Source organism: Photinus pyralis, unplaced genomic scaffold (genome assembly GCF_008802855.1).
Source record: "Photinus pyralis isolate 1611_PpyrPB1 unplaced genomic scaffold, Ppyr1.3 Ppyr1.4_LG8, whole genome shotgun sequence".
NCBI lineage: Eukaryota > Metazoa > Arthropoda > Insecta > Coleoptera > Lampyridae > Photinus > Photinus pyralis.
This window is the reverse complement of record NW_022170819.1, coordinates 31,345,853-31,371,023: the sequence shown is the minus strand read 5'-3', so window position 1 is coordinate 31,371,023 and position 25,171 is coordinate 31,345,853. Positions and strand designations below refer to the sequence as shown.

Here is a 25,171-nt window from a genome sequence, read left to right as displayed (position 1 = left end):
AAAATAACGCACACAACGCGTTATGGCCGAAGCTAAATGACCAAACACCGAAATTAACGTGTTATGGTCGTTAACTTGTGATCACAACCCGTTGTAGCCATTTTAGGAGCGACCACAACGCGTTTTGATCGTTTGAAGAATGATCATAATATACTGAATTATTTATTAAATGACAACATATTTAAAAAATATACCTATTTTGAAAATAACAACGTCATGCACACGTTGTTTCGGTCTAAACACCAGAAATTATGACGGGACATCCTGTATATGAACAAATAAACTGGTTCACACTTACGCACTTTGCGAGAAACCGGCTTTCAACACTCCGCGTACCTTCGGACGACAGATCTGGCGAGTCGATTTTATTGCTCCGCGCGACATATGCTCTAATGCAAACCGAGTAGATCTGTTCACACCTAAGCTACGACTTACGATATTTAATTCTTGATAAATGCAATTCAAGAATGACCTGGTTTATGGCATATGAAAAATAATGATTATACAAAATTAATTCTTCCTTCGAGTCAAATGAATTCATTTTTGATACTAATTAGTGACAACATTGCAATTTTTATATTTTCTGATCGGAATTGTTTACCGCTACGCCGACTCGGCGAAAACCGACTCGTGTGTTTAGCCCTAATTGTGATGGGCGGATTTATTTGAAAGTTCTGGAGAAAGAGATTTTTTTAATACTAGATGTGACGTTTCGTTAAATACTGGAATCAATGAAAAAAACGTGGCTGGTTCGCGACGGTCGAAAAGCGTGTACGTTTCTTTACGCAATTTTTATTCGCCCTGTTTTGTGGGCGGTGTAGTTGACCGCATTACAGTGCACACAGCAATCCTTTAACATGAAAATAAAATTACCAGCAAGCAAATAATATCCTTAAAATAAATAAAACAAGCAATTTTTTATTAAAATAGATATTGAACCAAATTGTACAAATTATGTGTTCGTACAAGAACTAGTCAGGAGCTGCATAGTACTTGCTTAGAGCAATAATGCCATATCTTAGTATTACAATAGCGATTGAAATGGTATAATTTGAAATCAAACTAATAACTGAATTACTAGCGATACATCGCATTAAGGAAACACGTTAAAACTGAAGAAATCCGATGTTCGGTTGATTGAAACCATTCAATTCGCATTGTGGTTGCTTCTAAAATGACCACAACGTGTTATGGGCATAAGTTCACGACCATAACACGAAAAAATATTTAATTTCGGTTTTTGGTCATTTTTATCAATATTAATTTTAATGCCTTAATAACATTTTGATTATAGAATTATTCCTTTGTGTAACTTTATTTTTGTTTTGTTTGCTAAAACTTTTCAATTAGATAGGTAGGTATATTATATACAGGGTGGTGACTTGCGTAGCGCACCATAGGGATTTCAATGAAAAATTCATAACATGCGATTATTGGCTCCGCAAATTATTTTAGAGCAAATATATATTAAGTTTTTTTGTAAAAACAAATTTTTTACGTCAGTCAACCGAGTTTTCAATTTTTTGCATAATAAAGACGGAAAATTGTAAAAATAAAACCCCCATCTTTTTCAATAATCTGTGATGCCATGGAATTTTATAATACAAAAACTACGCCAATATCCGTTATGCCATGGAATGTCCGCTATAAAACAAATCAAATTCTATCAAAAAGTATTATATTTAGAACAGCCAATTCAACATAAAGAAAGGCCAAATTACTAATAGCGGTTTCCTAATATGACAATTTACAATAAATGTTCGAATAAGTCACCATTAACTGCAAGACAGTAACCAAGTCGATCATAAAATCCATTTCGAACTGTTGCTGGAATATCTTTTTGTTTTAGAAAATTCCACGGCATCGCAGATTATTGAAAAAGATGCGGGTTTTATTTTTCCAATTTTCCGTCTTTATATGAAAAAAATTGAATACTAATACGGTGATTTGGCGTAAAAAAAAATTTTCTAGAAAAAACTTTAGTACATTTTTTTTGCTATAAATTAATTTGGGGAGCCAATAATCGCATTTTATGAATTTTACATTGAAATCCCTATGATGCGTTACGCAAGTCACCACCCTGTATAGTATTTCTTAGTTTTACAATTCTTTCTTTTAATGTATAATGATTCAGGGGCAGTTATTAACTGTTTTTTTTGTTTTGTTTTTTGAAAATTCACTTTCTTTTTTCTCTCAATTATCTTTTCTTTTGTTATTTAATGCACAATGCTTTATATGTTCTATATATATAAAAGTTGACCTGTAAATGGATGCGTTCTGTTGGTACTAAACTATTATTTTTATTATTATTATTTTGCTTCGTCTATAACGCGTTGTGTGCCTTATTTTCGCTCATTGAGCGTTTTCAATGTTTGTGCGTAACATATACAATACACCGTATACCCACCCCCACCAACGGTACAGCAAAGAAACATATAAGCTGTGTGTCGGTTTCTTGTTGCCAAGTGACTCGATAGTTTAGTTGTGAAGCAATATTGAAAGTGTGTGGGGGTGGTATTTTGAATGATTTTAGCTTTACGAGGCAGATAAAAATTGCCTTTTTTTTGCATGGCCACCTCGTTATTATGTAAATTACATATAACTTATTTAAGATTAGAATATAAAAACCAGGAAAACCAAGATATTTCGAAAACTATCAGAGATAGGTATAGGACATTATTATCAAAAGTTGAAGGTTTTTGGAGGAGCTAAATGATGACAGAAAAATATACAGGGTGTTCCGTTAAAAAAAAGTAAGACTTTTTAATATGAAGTTTTGTAACTTTGGATCTAGAAAAAAACACCCTGTAAGCTATTTTTTAATGTTTCATAGTAGATGTATTTATTTGACTTTTACTTAACCCAGGATAAAAGATATAAAACATGGAATCAAAATTTAAGTAATAATTTTGACAATATACTGACGCTTGCAAATGCCCAATTTTTCTTAAAAATCGAATTATTTTTAAAACTACTAGCTTTTCGGATATTAACCATACGAGTATAATAAAAAAGACGTACAATTACACGTAGAATTCAAAAATGCATTCAAATACAGGGGGTTCTATTTAAAAAAATGTACCATTTTGGCGCCCTACTTTGTGGGCGCATCCTGTATAATTCCAAATATTTTTAAAATGTGGAGAATATTCAACCATATCATAATACAAAAGCACTTTATCGAAAAATCTTATCTTCAAGGCATTAAGTTACTCAGCACAATCGTTGACTCACCCTGTACATATGCGTAGAACGTGCGTATCCCAGATAGCATTGTATATTTCTGTAATATCTCAGCAATATTGAAAAAAATATATTTGAACATGCGTTAAATATACCTAGAATATACGTGCCTTGTACGGATATGCGAATGGGAATACCTCAGATATTTTGAAATAAAACGCCCTACAGGTTTACCTTCCATCGCAGTTGGTTAAAAATGTTTGAGAACAACTGACAGATGGACCCAGGAATTCATACCTACCTACAAGGGTGGGGTGCGGCAGGTGCACCTGCGACCTGTCTACATTCACGGCACGCTTTAGTACATAGATACAGTGATATTCATGTAGAAGTAGACATAGGGATTTCCTATGTCTACTTTTACATGATAAAAAGTCTCCTGAAAGACGCCTAATTTTATGCAACCAAAATAACTTCTTGAAACAAATAAAGATCTGGCTGTCATATTAATTATTAATTTGAATATTGTTGCTTTAGCTTCACAGAAAATAAATCTCTTAAGCTCCTTTAACTGTTATCGGCACTATACCAATTGAAAATATCAACTTTTTCTTTAGTTGAATACATCACACACGAACTGAAATTAGAATAGGAAAGTCAAAGCGATAATATTATTAATTAATATGACAGGCAGATCCTCATTTATTGTAGGTAGTTACTTTGGTTACATAAAATTAGGCGTCTTTCAGAAGACTTTTTATCATGTAAAAGTAGACATAGGAACCCTATGTCTACTTCTACATGAATATCACTGTATATTAGGGAACCACCTCCAAGAATAATAATAATCGTACACTGACCCCATTTCATCACATAAGCTACCCATGCCAGTGATTAACAGTTGTGAAAACTGCCTCGACTTACCTTCGCATCCAATTTCAATAACTTTAACAACAACAGCTTTTCTTTATTATTATAAAGGTGTAAGTCACTCATTTGAAACGAGTAGTGCATGTGCGAAATGGACTGCTCCGTACTTGTAGCCGAATTAGCAGTCATTATGCGACTATTAACACTGAACATCTTTAATGACGAAATAAACTCTGTCCTGCTATTTTTACGCACGCCCCTTATCGAAATATCCTCCATTTTATAAATGAAATTCTACAACAAATCTGTGACTATCGGTTCTCTAAGATGCATGTGGTTTACCTTTGGTATAATTGGGAGAATCCGATAGTAATTGTCCTCATAGCTGTTACTTGCACGACGAGTATTTCGTTTGGTTTCCTGACCTAAGCTGTAAAAGCTATCGTTGATAGTAGCGGCTATTTGGGTGGTGCTTACGCATAGTTTCTACGGTTGCTAATATTAGACCGTGACCAAGACACTTGCGCCTTACTTCAACCGACAATGGTCCTTTCGCTACCAAGGTAGCTTCCATTGTGATTGCGAAACTTAATTGACCCAAACAGGTTTCCTCGTTCGCCTGCTTCTCTGGGTGTCGCAATAATTTAGCGCACGCTTCGGTTAGTGTAACATTAACAATTAAAGTACGAGCATTTTGTACAATGCTACCATCTAGGTGTAGTTCGTTTGCGTTAGCGTGTACTAACCAGCCCGGAGACTCGGAATGGAGCAACATAATTGAGACATTATAAACGTGCACTGCCATGAACTAAAAATCAACTGTAGTCAATCTCATTAGATTAACCTGCGTGTCACCTGCGCAAATGTGTTAATAAATGGGGGTACTTTCTTGTCACGAAAGTCAACCGGTTGAATATCATCGGCAACTTCGTTTGGCTCGAACTCAATAATATCTTTGTTAATTCGAACATCTTTCACGACTAATGTGACTAGTTTGGTAAGGTCGGAGTTCAGGAAGCTGCTTTTGATACTGATTTCGTCGACGTGCTAGAACGACACCAATGAACTACAAAAATGGCAAGCGGTGAAACTACAATAGCGAATCCTTTCTTGGCAATGTGGACATCGTACAACTTCAGGTAGGGAATTCCAATTCGTCCAATGCGAACCACAACTCTAAATTTACGTTCAATTAAACAGGCTATGACTTTAGGTAAAATCCTAGGAGAAAAAGTGAGGTTAGAAGGAAGAAAATTGCAATTTTGAAACGTACCATGACGTTGTACAATAAATGATTAATATTATTAGAATAAATATTAGGAAGCTATGCATTTTTTCAACATTTTAAACATTATATTGACATTTTGTAATGGGAACAACAACAAAATACAAATGATGAAAGATAAATAAATAAACCCAACATTGCTGCAACGTGATTGGTTAACAAAATTTTGATCGCATGTGGTTGTTGTAATTAATTATCCCTGTTTCAATCCATCGATCGAAGTAAATGACCTTGGCCATAATCTAATAAAATCATGCAAGGGTTAAGAAGGGTACAATTTATTGTTTTATTCTAAAAGTTGTGCACTTTCGCTCCCTTTAAATACGTATCATGAGCCTGTATATAGATGCATACAGGGTGGTCCCTCTCCTGAGTCCTGACTGCCTAAATTTGGCCTATGATTTGGCATAGTCCCAGGCTTTTTGTATAGGTACCTACGTATATGAGGCTCTAACTAAAGCAAAGGGAAGCTCGCTTTAAAGTAAATTGCAGTGCGGCGACCATAACGCCAATTGGTACCTTCTTACCTACATTTATTTGGTGAGTATTCATTTTGTAGTTGCATATTTGAGTGCCGCCGTGCCTATTTATTTACCAGATAAAGTGCTAGTATTAGTAGTAATGTTATGTTTATCCTTGGAAGATTGCTAAACCACTCCAGATTTGAAGTTTATTAATTTACATTGTTGAATGGTCCTTTTGATCATTTTCTCTTTATGACGAAGCCACGGCAATTAAAAGATACTAATAATATGGTGACTGTCTTAATTATTTTTATATAGTTCAGTTGGTTACCAAATAAAGAGGGGTCAAAATGATGTAACTCTTAAATCGGTGAAAAGTTCGGTATGTATTTGCCTTGTCGTTGTTCTTCAGAGCAGCTTCTCTATGATTCATGCATCAAGAGTCTTTCCGTCCCCTTTTTACCACCCGCACGTTAATAAGGGAGGTATTGCATTGGGGTAAACAATGGCCTCCACTTTTTTAACGGAAATACATGTTTTTCAGGAATCCGAATCAAACAAAATCTCAATGATGTCGGTCTGTCTGTATACTCTCATTTCCGGCTAAATCGATTGGAATCAAACTTGGACATAAAAGGGCAGAATCGCGCATGCGCAGATTTGCGGGTGATGTCTGTGCTAGCCACAGCAAATTTTTCCAATTATTAACGAGCGGCCGAGTTCGTTTATGATTTTGAACTTTCTGTCCGTCCGTCCGCCCATCTGTGTACATGATAACTTGGTACGCCAAGTTTTATGTAAGTATATAAATTTATTTTTATTTTGCCTTTATTTTTGAGTGGGCGGGGTTTCAGCCAAGACTGCTCTACCGAGCCAACCCACTCCCGAACCCGGATTCGAACCAGGGACCCCTTAGCACCACAGTCCAGCGTTAACTGAACTGCGCCACACGGGCCGGCCTAATAATAACAGATTGTGACATAAAATTCAGTGGTTAATAGTCGGTACAAGAAAGAATAAAATGATTACTTCCTGTAAACACACTTTCAAAACAACAATCAAAATAAACGCTATACCCGCCATTACTCAAACCCGATTCGGATTCGCATACCGTTAACCGACGTTAACTTTTTTCCCCAACTTTTGTCATGAAAATCCCGACCTTCGGCATCTGCGCAGAACGGATAAAATCTAAAACATAGCACGATTTATACAAAGCGTATCGTATTTTTCAGATGTAAAGGTGTGTTGCCTAACCATAAGGGTAGGTGTTACTATATTGTATATACAGGGTGTTTTTTTGGGAGGTTTAGTTAAACGTTTCTGGGAAAGTAAAATAGGTAGGTTTTTGAAAATGTGTACTTAGGAGTTACGCTGAAGGCCGAATCGATGTAAAATATTTTCAAAATTGCCGCACTTCCGGAAACACCGGAAGTAGATAGTAGCTTCGTTATTTTAACTAGCAACCCCAATTTTTTATTGGGTTTTTGGATTCTACGTGAAATTTCAGTTCTTTGGATACCCATATGTCGATATCTGCCATTTATGGTTTTTAAGTTATTTTGACTTTAAGAAAAAAAATGGCGGATGCAGATGGTACCTTGATAATTGATTACTTGAAAGCGGTTGTAGTCATGGCAACCTATTGTTATCAGTGCATATAGAATGAATACAGCTTTCTTTTAGTGTACTTCAAAAAAAGTTAAGTTGCGTAAGACCGCCCCTATGGAGATCCAAATTTATGAAACTTCAAAGACTAAAAACTCAGTTTTTTTAAATGGAATCACCATTTTCTTAATATTGCATGAGATAAAGAATCGAAATGGGCATATTTTGACAATACATGTTCCTATAGCTATCTTTAACAGTTTCTGACTTATTCCCATTTTATTGAATTGACACTATTTTTTTCGAATTTTCTTTTTAGTAGTCGGCTATGATTTTATAACAATTGAATTTTAAACAATTCTAGTGACACTAATCCGTCACCTATTGTTATAGGTTAACATAAGTTTTTCAAAAATCGAAAAATGACTCGCAGTGGTTTCACCTATTTTTGAATTTAATTGTTATTTATGGTGAAATGGACAGAATCGCGGCACATGCTTGCCGTACATTCATTCGAAGGCTGGAACGAAATTGTATGAATTTTGGAAATGTTGTATCCCCAAATGCACTACAAACCGTTGAAGCACAAGTGATAAAAAGCTCTACAAGAGAATATTTAAGAAAATGAATTGAATTGCAAATGCAAGATTAACAAAATAAATTCAATGTAAAATATAAAAAACTTCGTTGAAACATTTTTTGTATGGAATTGTTGCTAGCACAGATATCTCATTACCTCTCTGAATTTTTAGAAATTCAGTTGAACGACTCTGTCTAGATTTCTCAAAAATTTTCCGTCCTATATCCTTAATAAATGACTTATTTATTAATGAATTATTTAGACTAGAATCAATGATATTAAAGAATCCTTTTCTTGATTTGTTTAAAATTCGATTGTAATAAAATCATGGTGAACTACTAAAATGAAAATGCAAAAAAAATGGCATCAATTCAATGAAATAGGAATAAATCAGAAAATGTTAAAGATAGCTATAGGAACAATGTAGTATCAAAATATTCCAATTTCGATTCTCTATCTCATGCAATAGGAAGAACATGGTCATTCCATTAAAAAAACCTGAGTTTTTGGACTTTGAAGTTTCTTAAATTTGGATCTCCATAGGTGCGGTTGTACGCAACTTAATTTTTTTTTAAGTACACTAAAAGAAAGCCCTATTCATTCTCTATGCACTGATAAAAATGGATTGCCATGACTATAACCGTTTTCAAGTAATCAATTATCAAGATACCATCTGCATCCGCCATTTTTTTCATAAAGTCAAAATAACTTAAAAACCATAAATGGTAGATATCGACATATGGGTATCAAAAGAACTGAAATTTCACGTAGAATCCAAAAATGCAATAAAAAATAGGGGTTGCCATTTAAAATAACGAAGTTACTATCTACTTCCGGTGTTTCCGGAAGTGCGGCCATTTTTAAAATATTTTACATAAATTCGGCCTTCAGAGTAACTCCTAAGTACAAATTTTCAAAAACCTACCTATTTTACTTTCCCAGAAACTTTTAACCTAAACTCCCAAAAAAACACCCTGTATACAATGATATTATATTACAGAAAAGACGGACTTCATTTCCAACACGGTTTAAAATTTGATTAGTTAAATTCCACTATAAATGACTTTTTAACGGGTAAATTAAATAAATTTCGACACCCTACAATTTCCAATAATATATTCAAAACCCTTAAACTGAAAATCTACCACATTTGCAACGAAAATTTGAGAAAAATTAAATTAAATTTGTCCTCTACCGTCACAATGTATCGTTAATGTGTGTTGTTTATGATGGTAAACCGTAAGAGGGAGTGTCTTAAGATGTAGTCCCATCTGGCGATGTATCACTTGTTTTTCAAGCAACTTTTGTGAATGTATTTTGCCTGTCATAAAGTTAATCCGCTAGAGCTTGAGGGGTGCTGGTCCGAATTTTAACCATTACGTCGTACCTGCTAACTCGCATCACACATAGATTCTGAACCCAAGAGTTTTGTGTTAGCAGAGTCTGACCCCACAGACGGGTAACATGGACTTTGGTTGTGGGAGTTCGCAGTCTATAGTTGAGTCCCAACATAGTGTCGTAAATAAATGTGGTTACAGTTATGCATCACTGTTGTGGCTGTCCGTTCAAGATGAAAATTGTTAGTTTACAAAGTCAGTACATACATATCAAACTTCAAGCAATTCGATAATTTCCATTGAGCAAAATTATAAATCTAAGTTGGGACCAAAACCATGAAATCGAAACGTACAAAATAGTTTAGCAAACATTACACCAAAAACGTAAACGATTTCAAACAAAATGTTAACGGTATCAAACACATGAATCTGCATTGAGGTTAAATCAAGTCAATTTCAAAAACAAATATTGAAAAAACATTAAAAACAAGATGCCAAACGTCAGAAACGTTTGGGTTCTCCGAGACGGACAAGATGGTACACGAAAGTTTGTAAGCAAAAGTAAATAAACGTATCCAGTACTAGAAAATTAGACCTTAATTTATTTACATATCTTTACATAGTCTTTCATTTCAGTATAGACTAAAAAAACAATTTCATCTACGATTTCAGGAACTTATTTGCACATTTCCTTACCAGGATTTGTATCAACTTATCCTCGCCGACTGTTGAAAATTCACATCCAAACTCCAATAAATAGTTACAACTGTCATCATTACTACGCCTTATCAGATATCGTAACTGTTCTAACGTTAAAAAGTTTCCGCTTACATCTAATATTGCCAGAATCACTTGCAACAAATTGTCTAAATCTTTAACACTAATTGTTTCTAATCGAAAATCAATAACGGTCACCGAAATTAATTTGACGATATTGTAATCTATGTGTTTCGAGTTCGATAGCTTCCTTGTTAAATTTGCCAAAATTTGTAGGACGGCCGAAAGAATTTCTGGATGTTCGCAATGATTGTTGATCACGTCGTATAACCACGACAGCATCCCGTAGCTTGTCGTCAAGATTTCTTGGCCCAGTTTTAATTTGGAGGTGCTCTCGAACACATTCAAAATGGCTAGTTTGGTCTCAGAGTCCGAAACGCAACTAGTAAACAATTCCATAATTAATTTAAACGCCATTTTGTAGCTGGCAACGGAACAATCGTGATCTGTTCGCATACCGTCGTGTAAAATTTTTAAAATAAAAAATCTCGGATCTTTATGGTTCACGTCGGGCACGTGCAGAAATGTGTACAGTTCAGGTATTCCGCTCAAATCCGGTGTTGCTTTGGCTGTTAAATATCGGGAAAGTGGCAAAAACATCGGATGCAGAGGGCGCGTTAGGATAAGAACCATTCTGGCCCAAAATATCGACGCGAAATTGTTCAGCTTAATATCCTCCAAAGTGGCGACGCCTCGACAAAGTGCTTCAATTAACCCCAAGCGCAAGATCCTATCTTTACCGCTTCGTCTCGCCTCGAGATGATAGTGAAATCGTGCCAGAACGTGACAGGAAGCCAATCGTATCTCTTTGCTGTAACAGCTCAGACCGAGGACCGTCATACTTAACGCGCCCGATTTGATGAACATCTGAATTGAAACTTGATTTTCGGGCGCCAACAGTGAGGCGAACAGAGGCAGGAAAAATGCCAAACTGTACACCTTGTCGTTCGGCGTATTGATGGGGTCAGTCAGCGTGAGATCGAGCGGGTGATTAAGTATAGTATTGTTGATCTTCCATTCTTCGAGTATTTCGAGGATGGCGTGCATGCGCGGTTGACGCCAGAGCGTCCATTGGATATCTTGCCGCACCGAATAGTGCGCCGCCGCGGCTTTACCCCAGAGGAAGGGTTTGAAGTCGTAAAATCCGGTCTGCTGGGCTTCTGACTCGTACCTGTAACAAGTTAGGACCACTGTTGAGTATTGGAAATCCATCATGTGGAAAGAACTACATATATAATCATAATCGTTTAGAAAATGTTTTCCAGCCAACGCCATATTTAATGGAAAAAACAAACAAACAAACGGCTTTCGTGGCAAATAAAATCAGATCTAGTCACGTATGGGGTACAAAATACGGTTAGTGGAACCAAAAATATCTTGGAGAAATAGACCTTGGTGACTAGAAAAGACCCTGGTGGATACATCCGTTAGTCTTAAATCTGACAAACAAATTCTGCATGATCTTTGATGTGTCTTTGAAACTGTTTTGAAATGTTTTTGTAACGTTTTTATTAAAATTCGTGTTTCGTGTTTGAAACATTTCAAAAAAATTGTTTATAATTTCGCATCCGATTTTGATGAGTGTACACTGAGCATTATGTAGATGTATTAGGAACATAGGCAAAAATCCGCCTGATGTTTGCTGTCTAAAATTCCGGCATCTGCGGTGTGACCCAGGCATGTCAAACACGCGACCCGCAGTTTTAAAGTCCACGATCCGTCACGATGTTTGCAAATTATAAAATTTAATCTCGAGAACCGTTCATCATATGACTTGGAGATAAAAAAAATGATTGGGTAAATCGGTCATGAAGAATCGCTGGAAAATATTTTCAAGTTCTAAAAATGACCAACAGAGGGCGTAACTGCCATATTAAATTTTAAAATTGCATTCTCTTTAAATTTCGCATAATAAACTTTTTAAAGAGAACCAGTTTGTCTATCATTTTCGTAAAAACAAAAAGAAAGATGGTCCCCGCATCTTCTATTTGCGTTATCCGAATCGACCACGAACTGTCGCCGCCAGCATATTAAATGCTTCTTGGTTAGAAATCGGCATTTTAGAAAAGATTACAAACTCAAAAAACTGCACTTTCTGAATGTAATTACTAACCTAAATGTAATGCTATTTGGTATGGTTGGAAAGCATTTTTTCAGAGATTCCCCCTCCGAATTACCGAAACGGATTTTTTAAATATCTCGTTTATTTACTAAGATATGGGGGGTGGTAAGTTTTCAAATTGTCACCCTGTATAACTTATTTAAGATTAGAATATAAAACCCAGGAAAACCGAGATATTTCGAAAACTATCAGAGATAGGTATAGGACATTATTATCAAACGTTGAAGGTTTTTGGAGGAGCTAAATGATGACAGAAAATATACAGGGTGTTCCATTTAAAAAAAATGAGATTTTTTAATATGAAGCTTTGCAACTTTGGACCTACCAAAAAAAACACCCTGTAAGCTATATTTTTAATGTTTCATAGTAGATCTATTTATTTGACTTTTACTTAACCCAGGATAAAAGATATAAAACCAGAAATCAAAATTTAAGTAATAATTTTGACAATATACTGACGCTTACAAATGTCCAATTTTTCTTAAAAATCGAATTATCTTTAAAACTTGTACTAGCTTTTCGGATATTAACCATATAATAAAAAAGACGTACAATTACACGTAGAATTCAACAATGCATTCAAATACAGGGGGTCTATTTAAAAAATGTACCATTTGGACGCCCTACTTTATGGGCGCACCCTGTATAATTCCAAATATTTTTAAAATGTGGAGAATATTCAACCATATCATAATACAAAAGCACTCTATCGAAAAATCTTATCTTCAAGGCATTCAGTTACTCCGCGCAATCGTTGACTCACCCTGTACTATAAAAATATTCTTTCTTGAAGATCATTTTTATTCTATAATACCGTTTATTAATTGTTCTGGCACAATAAAACACTTGTTTTGTGCATTTTATGTGTTTATGTCTCCAGTAATCCTGCATTTTCACTAACCCGGTCTGTTATCTTCCGGACTAGAGAGTCTACTATACTGATGCAAATGTGCTCCATAGCACCCACAAGTTCTCCCCAAGCCTTGTCTATGTAATCTTGTGCACTCACGCAGACCTATTTTGGTTTCAGCACCTTCACTAAGGTTGGACCACACTGTATGTAAAATATTTCAATTTTTTGAATGTAAATCTGGTGAGTTTTTATGAATAAACACAAAGCGTGACCGTTCCGTTTGAATTTGTATTTCAGTATTTGTTTTTCCTTTTAGAAATTTGTGTAGATGCGTAATTTTATTTTAATTTTATCGCAATTGCAAATTCTTCAATTTAGATAAGTGCTAGAAGTAAGACATATGACTTATAAAATGTATCTGGTCGTTTGCGATAAGAAGTTTTATTGTTAGGCGAAACTTTATGTGGTTCTGAAAAGAAGATGCAGGTGTTTTACGAAGATGTGCGCGTTATGGCATTATTAAAGTTTAATTGTGATTGGCGGTTTATGTCAAAGTTCATAAAGAATATTTTGGGCAGTCAGCCCTATTTTTTTTTAGTTAGCAGACATAATTAATTGTTATTATAATAAGGCTGTGTAGAAGTTGAGTAATTGAAAAAAATCGAAAGTAGGTTAGTAAAAGTTCGCAAGAAATTTTTTTAAAACGAGTAGTAGTTCGAGGTTTAGTAAACCAAGCTTTGTCATTCACTAAAAGTAGGTGTTCTACCGTCCAAAAAGCCACCAAATTTTGTCATCTCATTGAACAGGTTTTTTTGTTGTCAAGATCCAGTTTAATAAAAAAAAGAACTAAAGTTCCTGAAGCTGTCAGGGTGTGTTTGTCTCAAAGTGGGCCTGAATATCGCAACATTTTTATGACCAGAATTATTGGATTATTAAAAACTGTAAGTAATTAAGATTTCTTTATTTAATTGTCTGTCGAACGACTGCGTGCGTGGTATGTATAAAAACAGGCCTTTCTTTCTTTCTTCTTCCAACATTGTTGTGTTAATAATGTTAATGTCAATTACCTATGTGTTTAATCGAACCCAAAGTGTGACCTAGACAGTTTTCAATGTGGGATTTTTTTTATTCGATCAGGATTTTTGATTCGGAATTTTCGGGAGTTGCTTGATATTTCGCAGTAAGCGTGATTTTTTCGACACTGCGACACAAAACAAGAAATTACAATGGCCTAAGGACCCCTATCCTTCCCTTCCTTATTGTATAAAGAATATTAATAAGCACAAAAACTTTAAAGCGCATACTTACATTTGTATCAAAGATAAATTTATTTGATCAGCAGCCCCCACGGTTCCGTGATACGCCGACAGAAGTACGGGCACATGACTCCTGTGCATCAAACCCGGCCACCGCTTAAAGAGCTCCAACATGAAACTCAACAATTGCCTCTTACACTCGGAACTATCCCCCAAAATCACCTCCAAAAACTCCGAATGCGAACCTGTCATCTCGAGGATGGTCTGAGCTTCGTCCTTGGTCAAATCTAAAAATCGCACGAGGACGTTCATTACTTCGAGAAAATTCGCCCGACCCAACAGTCCAAATTTCAAGCACAGACCGCAATACAAGTTGAAGGCGCCGTCCTCGCACACTCTTCGAAATGAGACTTTTCGATTGGAGAGTTCGTTTAGAAGGTGTACGCTTACTCGGGCCACCTCGTCGAGCTTCGACCAGTCTTCGTTCGATTTATCTTTATGCTTGAAGAGGGCGTTCGTGAGCGAGGCGATCGTTAGCAAAATATTGTGCGCCTCGTCTTGTGACGCTTCCGGCAGGATCTTTTGGAAAATTGCCGCTAATATGTGGATGTGGTACGGCTGGGTCACCTCAAGTTTGCACACCTTGCCGGCGTGTGAGCGACAGGTTTCCGATGACATGAATCTGGCGATTAGTGTAACGATGGTGTCTTTGTGTGCTTCGAAGTGATGCGAGACCTTTTTCGATTTTGCCAGTATTTTTGTAATGCTAGGCTCGAGGTGAGTGTACATCGGGCCCAGTACGTCGGCGCTTGCGTCGACGGATATTGCCGACTTGAGTAAAACCAAGAGTAGACTTTTCTGTTTTAGAATCTTCTCGAAGTGGGCTTGAAACGTGTCTAAAAGATCTCGTCGTCTACTCAAAAGAAGCCCTGCTAGGACAACGTCCTCCTTATGCAAGTCGGCTTTGAGGAGAATACTTTCGAAAAGGCTCACTTTGATGTCGGCCAGATTATGCGGGAACTTACGCAGGTAATTATGAAGTAGACTTGTGCAGGCGCTTGCTTCAAATCCGTCGAGATTAAGCGATGCCAGCAGCTCGGACATGTTCGCGATAACCTCCTTGGTTAAGGGATGAAGGTTGTCACTTTCGCCAAGAAACTTTCCAAACGTGTAGACCAACGCCTTGAAATGGAAAGCTAGAAAGTCATCCGACGTGCTTCTCTCCAAATTAACGCAAATGCTCAAGACAGCCACACATTGGGCGCGATCCAGGCCCACGGGTTCCAAAATGTCAGTGATATCGTGCCACTTTTTGCGCTTTTTTAAAACCTTACACAACGCATGTGACAACTTCGCCCGAAACGGTTTCAGAAGCGAATCCAGATTAGTGGGCGAGAGCTTCGCCATTTCCACGATTAACTGATTCGTAACGCTCCGAGTTGTAGGCGAAAATCTTTGCAACAAAGTGGGATGTTTGAAAACATAACCGAACTCGTTGACCTTTTTGATGACCCCAATGCAACTTTGTAGGTGAGCCTCGTTTAGTAAATCGCAATTCAGATGTGTAAAATAAAACAAGGCTTGGTTCAAACAGTGCCTCAGCTCCCACCGTCTCTCACAACTCAACTCGGCAACCTCACCATTTACAAACAGTGCACTGAAACTTTGGGCAGTGGACAACTTGGTTTTGACCAAGGCCGATGCTTCCCCCTTCGTCCACTCACAAATATACGTCTGCAGAGATTCCGAAACCAAGTCCGCATATTTTTCATCTTGAACAATCGCGGCTATCATCCGCGAAGAAGTCTGCAGGTGTAATAAATTCACCAACACTGCGTTTAAGTAGTGTTTGAATTGGCGATTCTGCCCCAGGTATTTCAGCGCGCCCAACAGCATCGGGCTCAGCCCTGTAGATCTAACAGACTCATTCGACTGATAAGAATCGTGCTGCAGACCGTCCAAAATCTCCAATATCTGCTCCTGTTTCGCCGCATATTCGAACTTGGCAAACTCGCGCAACTCCCCAATGTAATCCATCACGCCCCTACTCGTCTCCCGAATTACGTCGACAAGCATACCGGATATTTCACCGACGTTCGCGAAATACAAAACGGTATTAATCCACACTTCGGGTTCCTCCGTAGCATCTTCGAATATCGCCGAATTGTTTAGCAAAACGATCAAGGTTGTGTACGCGTTTTCGTCGCCAGTCTCGTGGTAGTGTTGCAAAATTAACGAGAATACCGTGGGGAATATCTCGGAGCTTGGAGTAAAAATCGACGGCTCATATTTCAAAAATAGGTTCACCAAACGGACTTTGAAACGTTCACCTTTTGAAAGTGTATCGAGTTCGTCCAGTAGAGACTTTAGGTTGGTATTTGCTAATCCTTCGAGCAACGGTGGACTATTGGCCTCGTACAGATTGAGTAAGTCGAGCACTGCTTCAACGTTGTCCTCAACTGAGTACGGCTCGTCGTCGACTTTAGTCCAATTGCTGATGACCTGATCGACGTTTAGAAAGTGTTTGGAAATATACTCGTTTATCGAAATCTTTAAGATGTAAAACTGCTGTTGGTTTAAAGATCTTTCCAACGCGTTCACGTAATTTGCAAATGATCTTAGACTTTCGCTCAAAAACGCGATTATGTTATACTTCACTACAGGTTTTTCAAATGTGGTATTCTTCGGAAGGATAATCTGGAGTATTGATGTGGGGGCCACCAGACTTGGAATGATTTGACATATCTAAAAGAAATTTCTGTTTAAATTATGTCCTAAAGGTAATCGAAATGTACAGAATTAAAACAAACAAGAGCTGGTGATGACTTTTTGATGACTTTACTTACTGACTCGTTTACGTGTTGCTCCTTAGGTTATAACTCGTGGTATAAATCTTACCTTTTTTCTTTGCCTATAGAAATGCCTGTCATGTATTATGCGGATTGATACAGTAAGATATCCAAAACTTAATTTGGGTAGATTTATGACAAGAAAAATTCGGAAAGTTGGACTCAAAGCGCTGAATTGAAATATCCCCAAAGATCAAAATCTATACATCATCTGCTTTATTTACATATGATGCAAACGTTATAGGCTACAATTTCACGAAATAAACAATGCAATGTAAATTTCCTAACTGAAAAATCTTATAATTAATACACAATTTAAATTAATTGTAACGTTTTTTTCTTTCTCCTTCAACTTTTAAATGTTATACTTCTTACCCTTTACGCTATTTGTGTATCTCCCGTGTAACTTCACTGCATTAATTTTGTTGGTAAAAGTTCTTGTTTCATAGTTCTTTATTTTCCCGCTAGAGGTTGCGTAGATATAATTAATATTTGGTTGAAAGGATTAATTATTTCCTTTGCTTACTTCCCTAGTAATGAACTATTATGAGGTTGGTTTTAAAATGTTTATTACAACTGATAATAAGGTCAAATAGTGCCTAAAATTTTGGTTCTGTAAGAATCAGACCTAAGCTGAACTGCGCCTATTACAATAAAGACATTATTATTCTATCAGTGGGGCTTGTTTCTGTAAATCGCTGTCCATTTCAACCGCTAATACCAGTCCGCGTTCTCGTAGTTAATAGGTCCTGAGTACTGTCATTTATGCGTTCGCTCGTTAAGACCGAAATTTAAAGGGACACAGTCAACAAAAAAGATGTGAGCATATGCTGTCTTCCCAGCTCTCCACAATATCGGGAAACATAAATTGGCATGCAAAGCCAATATATTATTTTAATTATTAAAATCTGGCCCAAAAGATGGAGAGTCGGTTGAAAATCGTTGCGGTTCGGTAGATGCAGAAGTGATGGCAGTAGTGTAGCGGAGCAGACACTCGGCACCAGGTGTTTTGTTATAACGATAATTTTGAACGAGTAACACTCGGTTGCATTGTCCATCAGGCTGCTTTGTTTATATGCGAGGTGTCGCTTTGGCTTAGATTAAGGCATGGAAAGGCAGTTTCGAACAATGCAGACGACTCGTTAAGTACTGATTCAAGAACAAACACCTCCAGTCTGTGGACGAAACAAATTTTCAATCTGTCCTTGAATGTGACCTCTTCTCGGTCTTTGCTTCGATCCTCAGTTTGACTTGAAACTCTACTCAGTTTTTAAGAGTAATAAGAAATAAAGAACTGGTCCTTGCTGTAAGGAGCAATGCCTCGGAACTTTCTAGATGCCAGGGAGAGAATATCTTTCTAGGCACAATTGTTATTATGTTTACCTTAGGTTGTAAGGTCCAAGAGAACAAAAGGGATTTGTTCACAAGAATTTCGATTTAGAAATAAACTTTATAACATTATAGCATTGCTAGTTTAGTCATTTGAATTATCGCTTTCCATTAAGTGTCGATTACGATTTACAGTATTCGCTTCGTTTGACTTGACAAACGCTAAATTTTGCCTTCACTTAATATCCCGTGCTAGCAATTTTTGTTCTTTGCAAAGGCAAAACCTTCCCTGTGCGAACAAAAAGCACGCAAGAGCTAATTAGAGAAGGGATAGAACGAAGTGCAAATATATCGTGTGAACTCTAGCGACAAGAGAATGAAGTAAGGTTAATGAAACCTATAACACTCGGATGACCTCTATCGGCGAAAAGAAAGAACTAGGGTAATCTACTAAAATAACTTACATTTTAAATAAAGGGGTTTAGTTAGCGTAAAAATAAATGAGACTACATTTAAATTGTGAGGGAAAAGAACGTACATAGTCAAACCATTTTAACTGCGTTATTCCTGCGGCAGTATATTTTCGATAAGTATTTTCTGACTATGAGTTAATCCTTTTCTGTCAAGTACTTCTAAATTAAAATTTTGGTGCTGAGTAAGACTCAAAGGTATACTATTATCTGCAACGTTTGGAAACCAACTGCTATCATTATATATCAAATTCTTCTGCACAGGGTGGCCAAATAAGAATGCGAGGTACTGTATCTGGGAACCTGTCCATCGTAGAGGCTTGCGGTAAAAAAATTTATTACTAAAACGGCCACGAGAAAAACCTGGAAAATATTTTTAAGTTTCTGCAATGGCCGCTAGGGGGCGTAACTGCAATCGGGAATCTAAAAAAATGGTTTTTCTGTGAATTCCGCTATATTAACCAAACAAAAAAATGTCCGGTCTTTGAAGTTGACGATAATCTGAACCTTTTTTGTTTGACAATTTTCCGGTATCTCTAAAAATGAAGTGGTGGGGGGTATTCCAAGGTTTCTGTAAAGAACACCCTGTATCTTCGAAACGACTGAGCCGATAACCGATTAACTCGGGTTAATTGAAAAGTTATTCTTCGGCTACAAATATTATAATATTGGAAGTCTTGTTAGTTTCACATATCGCCGCTTGAGGGCTTTTTTCGACATTCCGACAGAATTATTTGTATTATATAATTTGTCGTCCTAAGGTGGATCAATTTAAAAAAGGAAGCTTTTAATGCCGCCGTAAATGCCCGAAATGCTGGCCACCATGATATAAAAATATATATGTATAGATAAATCTGAAGATATCAAGATGCTGTTTTCGCGAGTTTGTTTAGGCATCATTTAGCTACTTTTTAATGAAAAAAAAATCGAACCAATGCATTTAATTTTTTTGAGAAAATTATCCATTTCTGTCGGATTGTCGAAAAAAGCCCTCAAGCGGTGATATGTGAAACTAACAAAACTTCAAATAGTATAATATTTGTAGCTGAAGAATAGCTCTTTTGAACTAACCCGAGTTTGTTTAAATCGGCTCAGCCGTTTCGAAGATACAGGGTGTTCTTTACGGAAACCTTTGAATACCCCCCCCACTTCATTTTTAGAGATACAGGAAAAATTGTCAAACAAAAATTGTTCAGATGATCGTCAACTTCAAAGACCGCACATTTTTTTGTTAGGTTAATGTTTCACAGAAACATCAGTTTTTTAGATTCCAGTAAAGTCACTAAATATAGAAAGTACCGCAATCCATTGGGCTCGTGTGTTAGAGAGAGTACCCACGATTTTTGCCCAAAAATGGCGGTTGATTGCGGTACTTTCTATATCTAGTGACTTTAGATTCCAGATTGCAGTTACGCCCCCTAGCGGTCATTTCAGAAACTTTGCAGGTTTTGCTCGTGGCCGTTTTAGTAATAAATTTTTTTACCGCAAGCCTCTGCGATGGATAGATTCTCAGATACAGTACCTCACATTCTTAGTTGGCCACCCTGTACATGTGTTTGTGACTGAACTCCTAAACGGCTGGACGGATTTTGATGAAATGTGTCTATGTATGTCTTCAGATGGTTTAGATTCACAATTGAACCCGGTGGGATTATAGGATTATTTTAAAAAAATATTTTTTCGTTGATGGTGCACTCTGCTATTTCAAATGTCAGTGGGCTCCAACATGGCGGACGAGTCATACCTATTGGTAGCTATAAGTAATACAACCCAGGCTTCCAACAATTACGGAAAAGTAGAAACGATGAAAACAGTGTTATAGCAACCAAGGCCTCCTTCCTTTTCATACCAATCTTTGATCTAAAGCGACAATTGCTTTGCTTCATAAATAGTGGCGATATTAACAATGCTTTCTATACCTTAATCTATTGTTAATGTGTATGGAAAAGCACTTGTGGAACAATATTTGTCACTTTTTCCACTAAATATTAATAATTTACGCCACATAAAAATACACCAAGTTCGTCTAGCGTACCTCACTAGTTCATCTCAATCTGAATATATGCGCAATCGTTTACGTTCATCCCCGAAAAGCGCGCTAACTTCGTTTACATGTTAAGTTAACGTTTGATTGCAATTTTGTATATACATGGTAATTCAAAAATATATACTTACCATGTCAAACCCCTCTATTTAGTACTCTTTGATTTATAAAACTTCTAAGTAATGAACTCCTTGCCAAATGGTTTGTTCATAAGTCTCCTTTAAGTTACTCCATCTGAACAGACAATACTTTGCACAATGCATATGCCAATGAACACGTAACGGCTACTCTGTTCACTTGCAGCAACTTTATGGAGATCAACAAACAAATGACCACTACCAACCTGCTGTACGCTTAACGTCTCGGTACTCAGCTCAACAGTGGTCGGTTGCACCTCCTTCATTAACGAAACGGCGAACTTAACCGTATTTAACCACCTATCCGTATGGCGTGGCTCGAGAAAGTTGCGCAAGTTACTCCACACCGACTTGACCAAATCGGGACAGGCGCCGCAAATCTTCCTAACCAATTCCCCGGCGTAAGAGTGCTCCCACGGCCGTTCCAAGCTGTCCAGAACCGTGTGCATTAGACTGTTGTAAGTCTTCGGGCGGGATCCGATGTAGGGATCTTTAAAGATGACACCGTACTTGTGCGAGGTACACAGTACCAGGAGAAAATCGTGTACGCACTCGCTTACCATCGCTTTCTTCACGGGGTCGAACTACAAGAGCGATATAGACTGTATACAAACAAACAAAAATCAGAACTTACACCAGTCTGTGCGGCTTGCATCCCCTTCCAGTTGTACAAACTGACAATTTCACGAACAACTAAAGTGCTGAATAAGCTCATTTTTGTAGTCTTCATCACGCCCCCATTTTCGAGCACGAATCTCTTTAACGTCGATAAAACAAGAACTATAGTTTCTGCAGAATCGTACTGTAACCCCTTAAAGATGCTCGATAACAAAATTCGTTTCTCTAAGAAGATTAGTATCGTAGCAGTTTCCCCTTCGACCAAGAACGACATTAAAAATCTAATGTACGCATTACGAACGCTATCCTCATCGTCCCCTCGTTTCGCTAATACTTCTACATTTGACGGGTTTATGTTGATATGTAGCAGAATTTCTTTTGCCAAGCTTTTTGAGAAAGTAACGATAGTCGTTAGTAACTTTAAAATAACTTTCTTGTCCTTTCGCGGGGAACCCAAAGCCAACATTTTGTTTATTGACGATAAATGAGACTGCACAAACAGCTTGCAGGAGTTATTAGCCGAATTGTCAAGGTTACTTTCGCCGGTTACGATTTGCAACAACACGTAATTTAGGATTTCCAAAATATTCGGCGTGGGTATTTCGTTTGATGACAGTAACTGAATTAATTCCATGCAGCTACCTCCACTCTCTAGGTACTCGATGACGTAGCTACCGTCTTCTCTGCAGTTTATCAAAAATTCTTGAATTGCTGTTAAAGAAATTGTTATTGATCGAAAAGTTTACTTGAATAACGTTACCCAAGACTTTTTGTGCAGTTTTCAATTTTTTTCGGAATTCCTTTGCAGACCAAAGTCTCGGTTTCTTGTTGGGTGGTGCGCCTTCGTCATTCTCTATTTCTTTCGTGAGTTCTTCAACTTCCATTTCGATACAAAATTTCTAACGTGCTTAATTGAGGTTATGTTTATATTTTTGAATTTGTCGATACTCGATTGCTTAACAGACGCACGTGGATATTATCTTAGACTATGATTCTTTCCTTCTCTAAGGATATTATTATGACGGTACGTGAGCCACAATTTGACCCATCCAAAACAGGCGTAATGTGTGTTGCCTAACATCTCAACATTCACCTAGTATTATATACAGGGCTTCCAACAATAAGGTCATTCGATGATTATGTGAGAAACCAATTTTACTCAATAACAGATGACGTCATATTTTTTATAATCGTGTCAAATAAACATTTGCAAAATTTCAAGGTCTTGCGACGATTTATTTACTGTAATGAAAAAGTTAACTGCCTACAAAGGGTAGTTGTGAGAGTGGGATGACGAAAAACAACACTCTCACTCACTCTCGCAAATTCAATTCTCTACTGAAACTGAACTTATCACCACCCAACGCTTACCGTTGAAACCCATGTTTTCTTTCAGCGACGACCTAAATCGAAAATTTTTGAGGATTCCGACGTTTCTGAAATTTTTGAGCAATAGTTCTAATTTGAGGATCTGCCCTAAAAATTTCAAAAACGATGACAATCCTAAATGTCTTTAAAATCCTGAAAACTATAAATCTCTAAATCAGATCTTGAAGATCTTGTGCACCTGTAATATTCAAATCGAGATCAAAAGGTAAGTATATCACATATTCAAAACTAAGACACCCTGCTAATGCTAAATATGAATATTCATTACATCACCCGGTTGAAAGAGTGCAAGGAGCATTACGTTAATTAACGTTAATAATAATAATAATAATAATAATATATTTATTGCGTAATTGTAAAACAAAGACCCAAAAGGCAAGAATTCGACGTGGTCGATCTTCCATTCTGCCAAAGTAAATTAAATATAATGGCACAGCTTAACTATAATATAACTTACATTGTAATTGTAATTTAGTAAATAACGAAACAAAAAAGAGAGACAAATTTAAAGATAATAAAATAATTAGTGTAATAATATGCTTTAAGTGCAAGTTAAACTTTAATTTTTCCTAGTATTAAAGACCCATTGACATTAGATTTGAAGTGGGTAACTTAAATTTATAGATTCAAAAATTAAATTAAACGTACACCAAAACAAAGAAACATGTCGGTGCAAAATATTACTATAAAGTTTTTTTTTTTTTTGGCTTGGATTCCATCTGCTAAAAATTCTATTAAACATGAAAAAGCGTTTTTGTTATTATAATATCCAAGAATTGACATAACATTGTAGGGACCCGATATTTTCCTTGCTATCAACTGTTGACCCAACTGTTTTTGCTGCTTTTCAAATTTTTTGCACTCAAAGAAGATGTGGCCTAGACTTCCCACCATTCCGCAATGCTCGCATGCAAAGTTATAAAGTAGATAATTGGTATAGTGCAAATCTTTAACAACCTTGACCTGTTAAAAGCAACATGGAAAATTACATGGTTTACCTACAACAAGTCCATTCATGCATCAAACAGTTCGATAACTTCCACATATTTAAACGAATGATCAAAAGTATCAATTTAAATTTAGTGATCCAAATATAACCATAAATTGAGCAAACATTTACACCATAAATGGAAACGATTTCATCAAACCAATAAAAGTTAATGGCATTTTCTATACACGTGATTCCAGATTGAAGTTAAATCAGCATGGCAATTTCGAAACAAAGATTGAAACTTATTTTTAAAAAACATAAAATGTTGTATACAGAACACAAATTAATTACTTATAAAGAAATGCAAAGATGACTATCTGCATTAAATAACCGAAATATCAAATGTAAAATGCTTTCTATAATGTCACTTCAAACAAGATCTCTACATATTGGAGCATAGCGTGCTCAAGCAAGCTTTTGTTAGTTTACTAGTACAAGCCTATACACACATCAAACTTCAAATAACTCGATAATTTTCACATGAACTCGATCCAAGACCATGGTAATCAAAACAGAAACACAAATTGAGCAAACATTTACACCAACAATGAAAACGATTTAACAACAAAAGCGAACAGAATTTGTCATACACGTGATGCATTGAAAATCATGTCAATTTCAAAAACAAAGATTGAAAATTATGTAAAAATATGAATGTATACAAAAAACAAATAATGTTTATAAAGAAATGTAAAGATTATTACCAGTGTTAAACAACACGAAAATACCAACTGCTTACGAAGCGTTTCGGCTTTAGACAGCGCGCGCCAATGAATAAGGTACCTATTCTTTATTCATTGGCGCGCCCAAAGAGCTTTCTCCTTCTAATGGCGCGGTTGTCAGCTATCAAACATATGCGCATCAGCGTAGGTTGTATATACAGGGTGGAACCTCCCACTTTATATTATTTTATTAAGGTGTTTATGTATTCACACTCAAGTATCAGTATATTGTTGCCCTGTATGAATAGATTAATCATTTATACTGTGTAAAAGTAGGTACCTCATAT

General features: G+C 36.5%; 2 protein-coding genes and 1 long non-coding RNA gene across 3 annotated transcripts in view; 1 reads left to right on the top strand and 2 right to left on the bottom strand.

The window, feature by feature from the left end:
* Window positions 1–5,649, bottom strand: part of LOC116177969 (protein KIAA0100) — a 41,869-nt gene extending 36,220 nt beyond the window's left edge. Inside the window, exons 1-6 of the mRNA XM_031497170.1 lie at window positions 5,327–5,649; window positions 5,148–5,274; window positions 4,909–5,100; window positions 4,586–4,861; window positions 4,396–4,539; window positions 4,108–4,347 (exon numbers count right to left, since the gene is read on the bottom strand). Of these exons, the coding sequence (XP_031353030.1) occupies window positions 4,108–4,347; window positions 4,396–4,539; window positions 4,586–4,861; window positions 4,909–5,100; window positions 5,148–5,274; window positions 5,327–5,385 (1,038 nt within the window). The 5' untranslated portion in view covers window positions 5,386–5,649. The remainder of the gene's footprint in view (window positions 1–4,107; window positions 4,348–4,395; window positions 4,540–4,585; window positions 4,862–4,908; window positions 5,101–5,147; window positions 5,275–5,326) is intronic.
* Window positions 5,650–6,875, top strand: LOC116177972. Its single transcript, XR_004146786.1, has 3 exons — window positions 5,650–5,878; window positions 6,347–6,599; window positions 6,657–6,875. It is a non-coding gene; the product is annotated as an uncharacterized LOC116177972 (long non-coding RNA).
* Window positions 6,876–9,901: 3,026 nt separating this feature from the next.
* Window positions 9,902–23,275, bottom strand: LOC116178850 (nucleolar pre-ribosomal-associated protein 1). Its single transcript, XM_031498480.1, has 5 exons — window positions 22,543–23,275; window positions 21,799–22,493; window positions 21,371–21,748; window positions 14,388–17,080; window positions 9,902–11,275 (listed from the first exon to the last, which is right to left on the bottom strand). Exons 1-5 carry the CDS (start codon window positions 22,664–22,666, stop codon window positions 9,988–9,990), a joined length of 5,178 nt encoding a protein of 1,725 aa, XP_031354340.1. The 5' UTR covers window positions 22,667–23,275; the 3' UTR covers window positions 9,902–9,987.
* Between the last annotated feature and the right edge of the window lie 1,896 nt (window positions 23,276–25,171).

Coding starts and splice junctions, on each gene's coding strand:
- LOC116178850 (XM_031498480.1), bottom strand. CDS start 22,666: ATGGAAGTTGAAGAACTCACGAAAGAAATAGAGAATGACGAAGGCGCA. Junction 21,749..21,798: donor TGCAAGCCGCACAGACTGGT/GTAAGTTCTGAT, acceptor TCGCTCTTGTAG/TTCGACCCCGTGAAGAAAGC. Junction 11,276..14,387: donor AATTTATCTTTGATACAAAT/GTAAGTATGCGC, acceptor AACTTGTTACAG/GTACGAGTCAGAAGCCCAGC.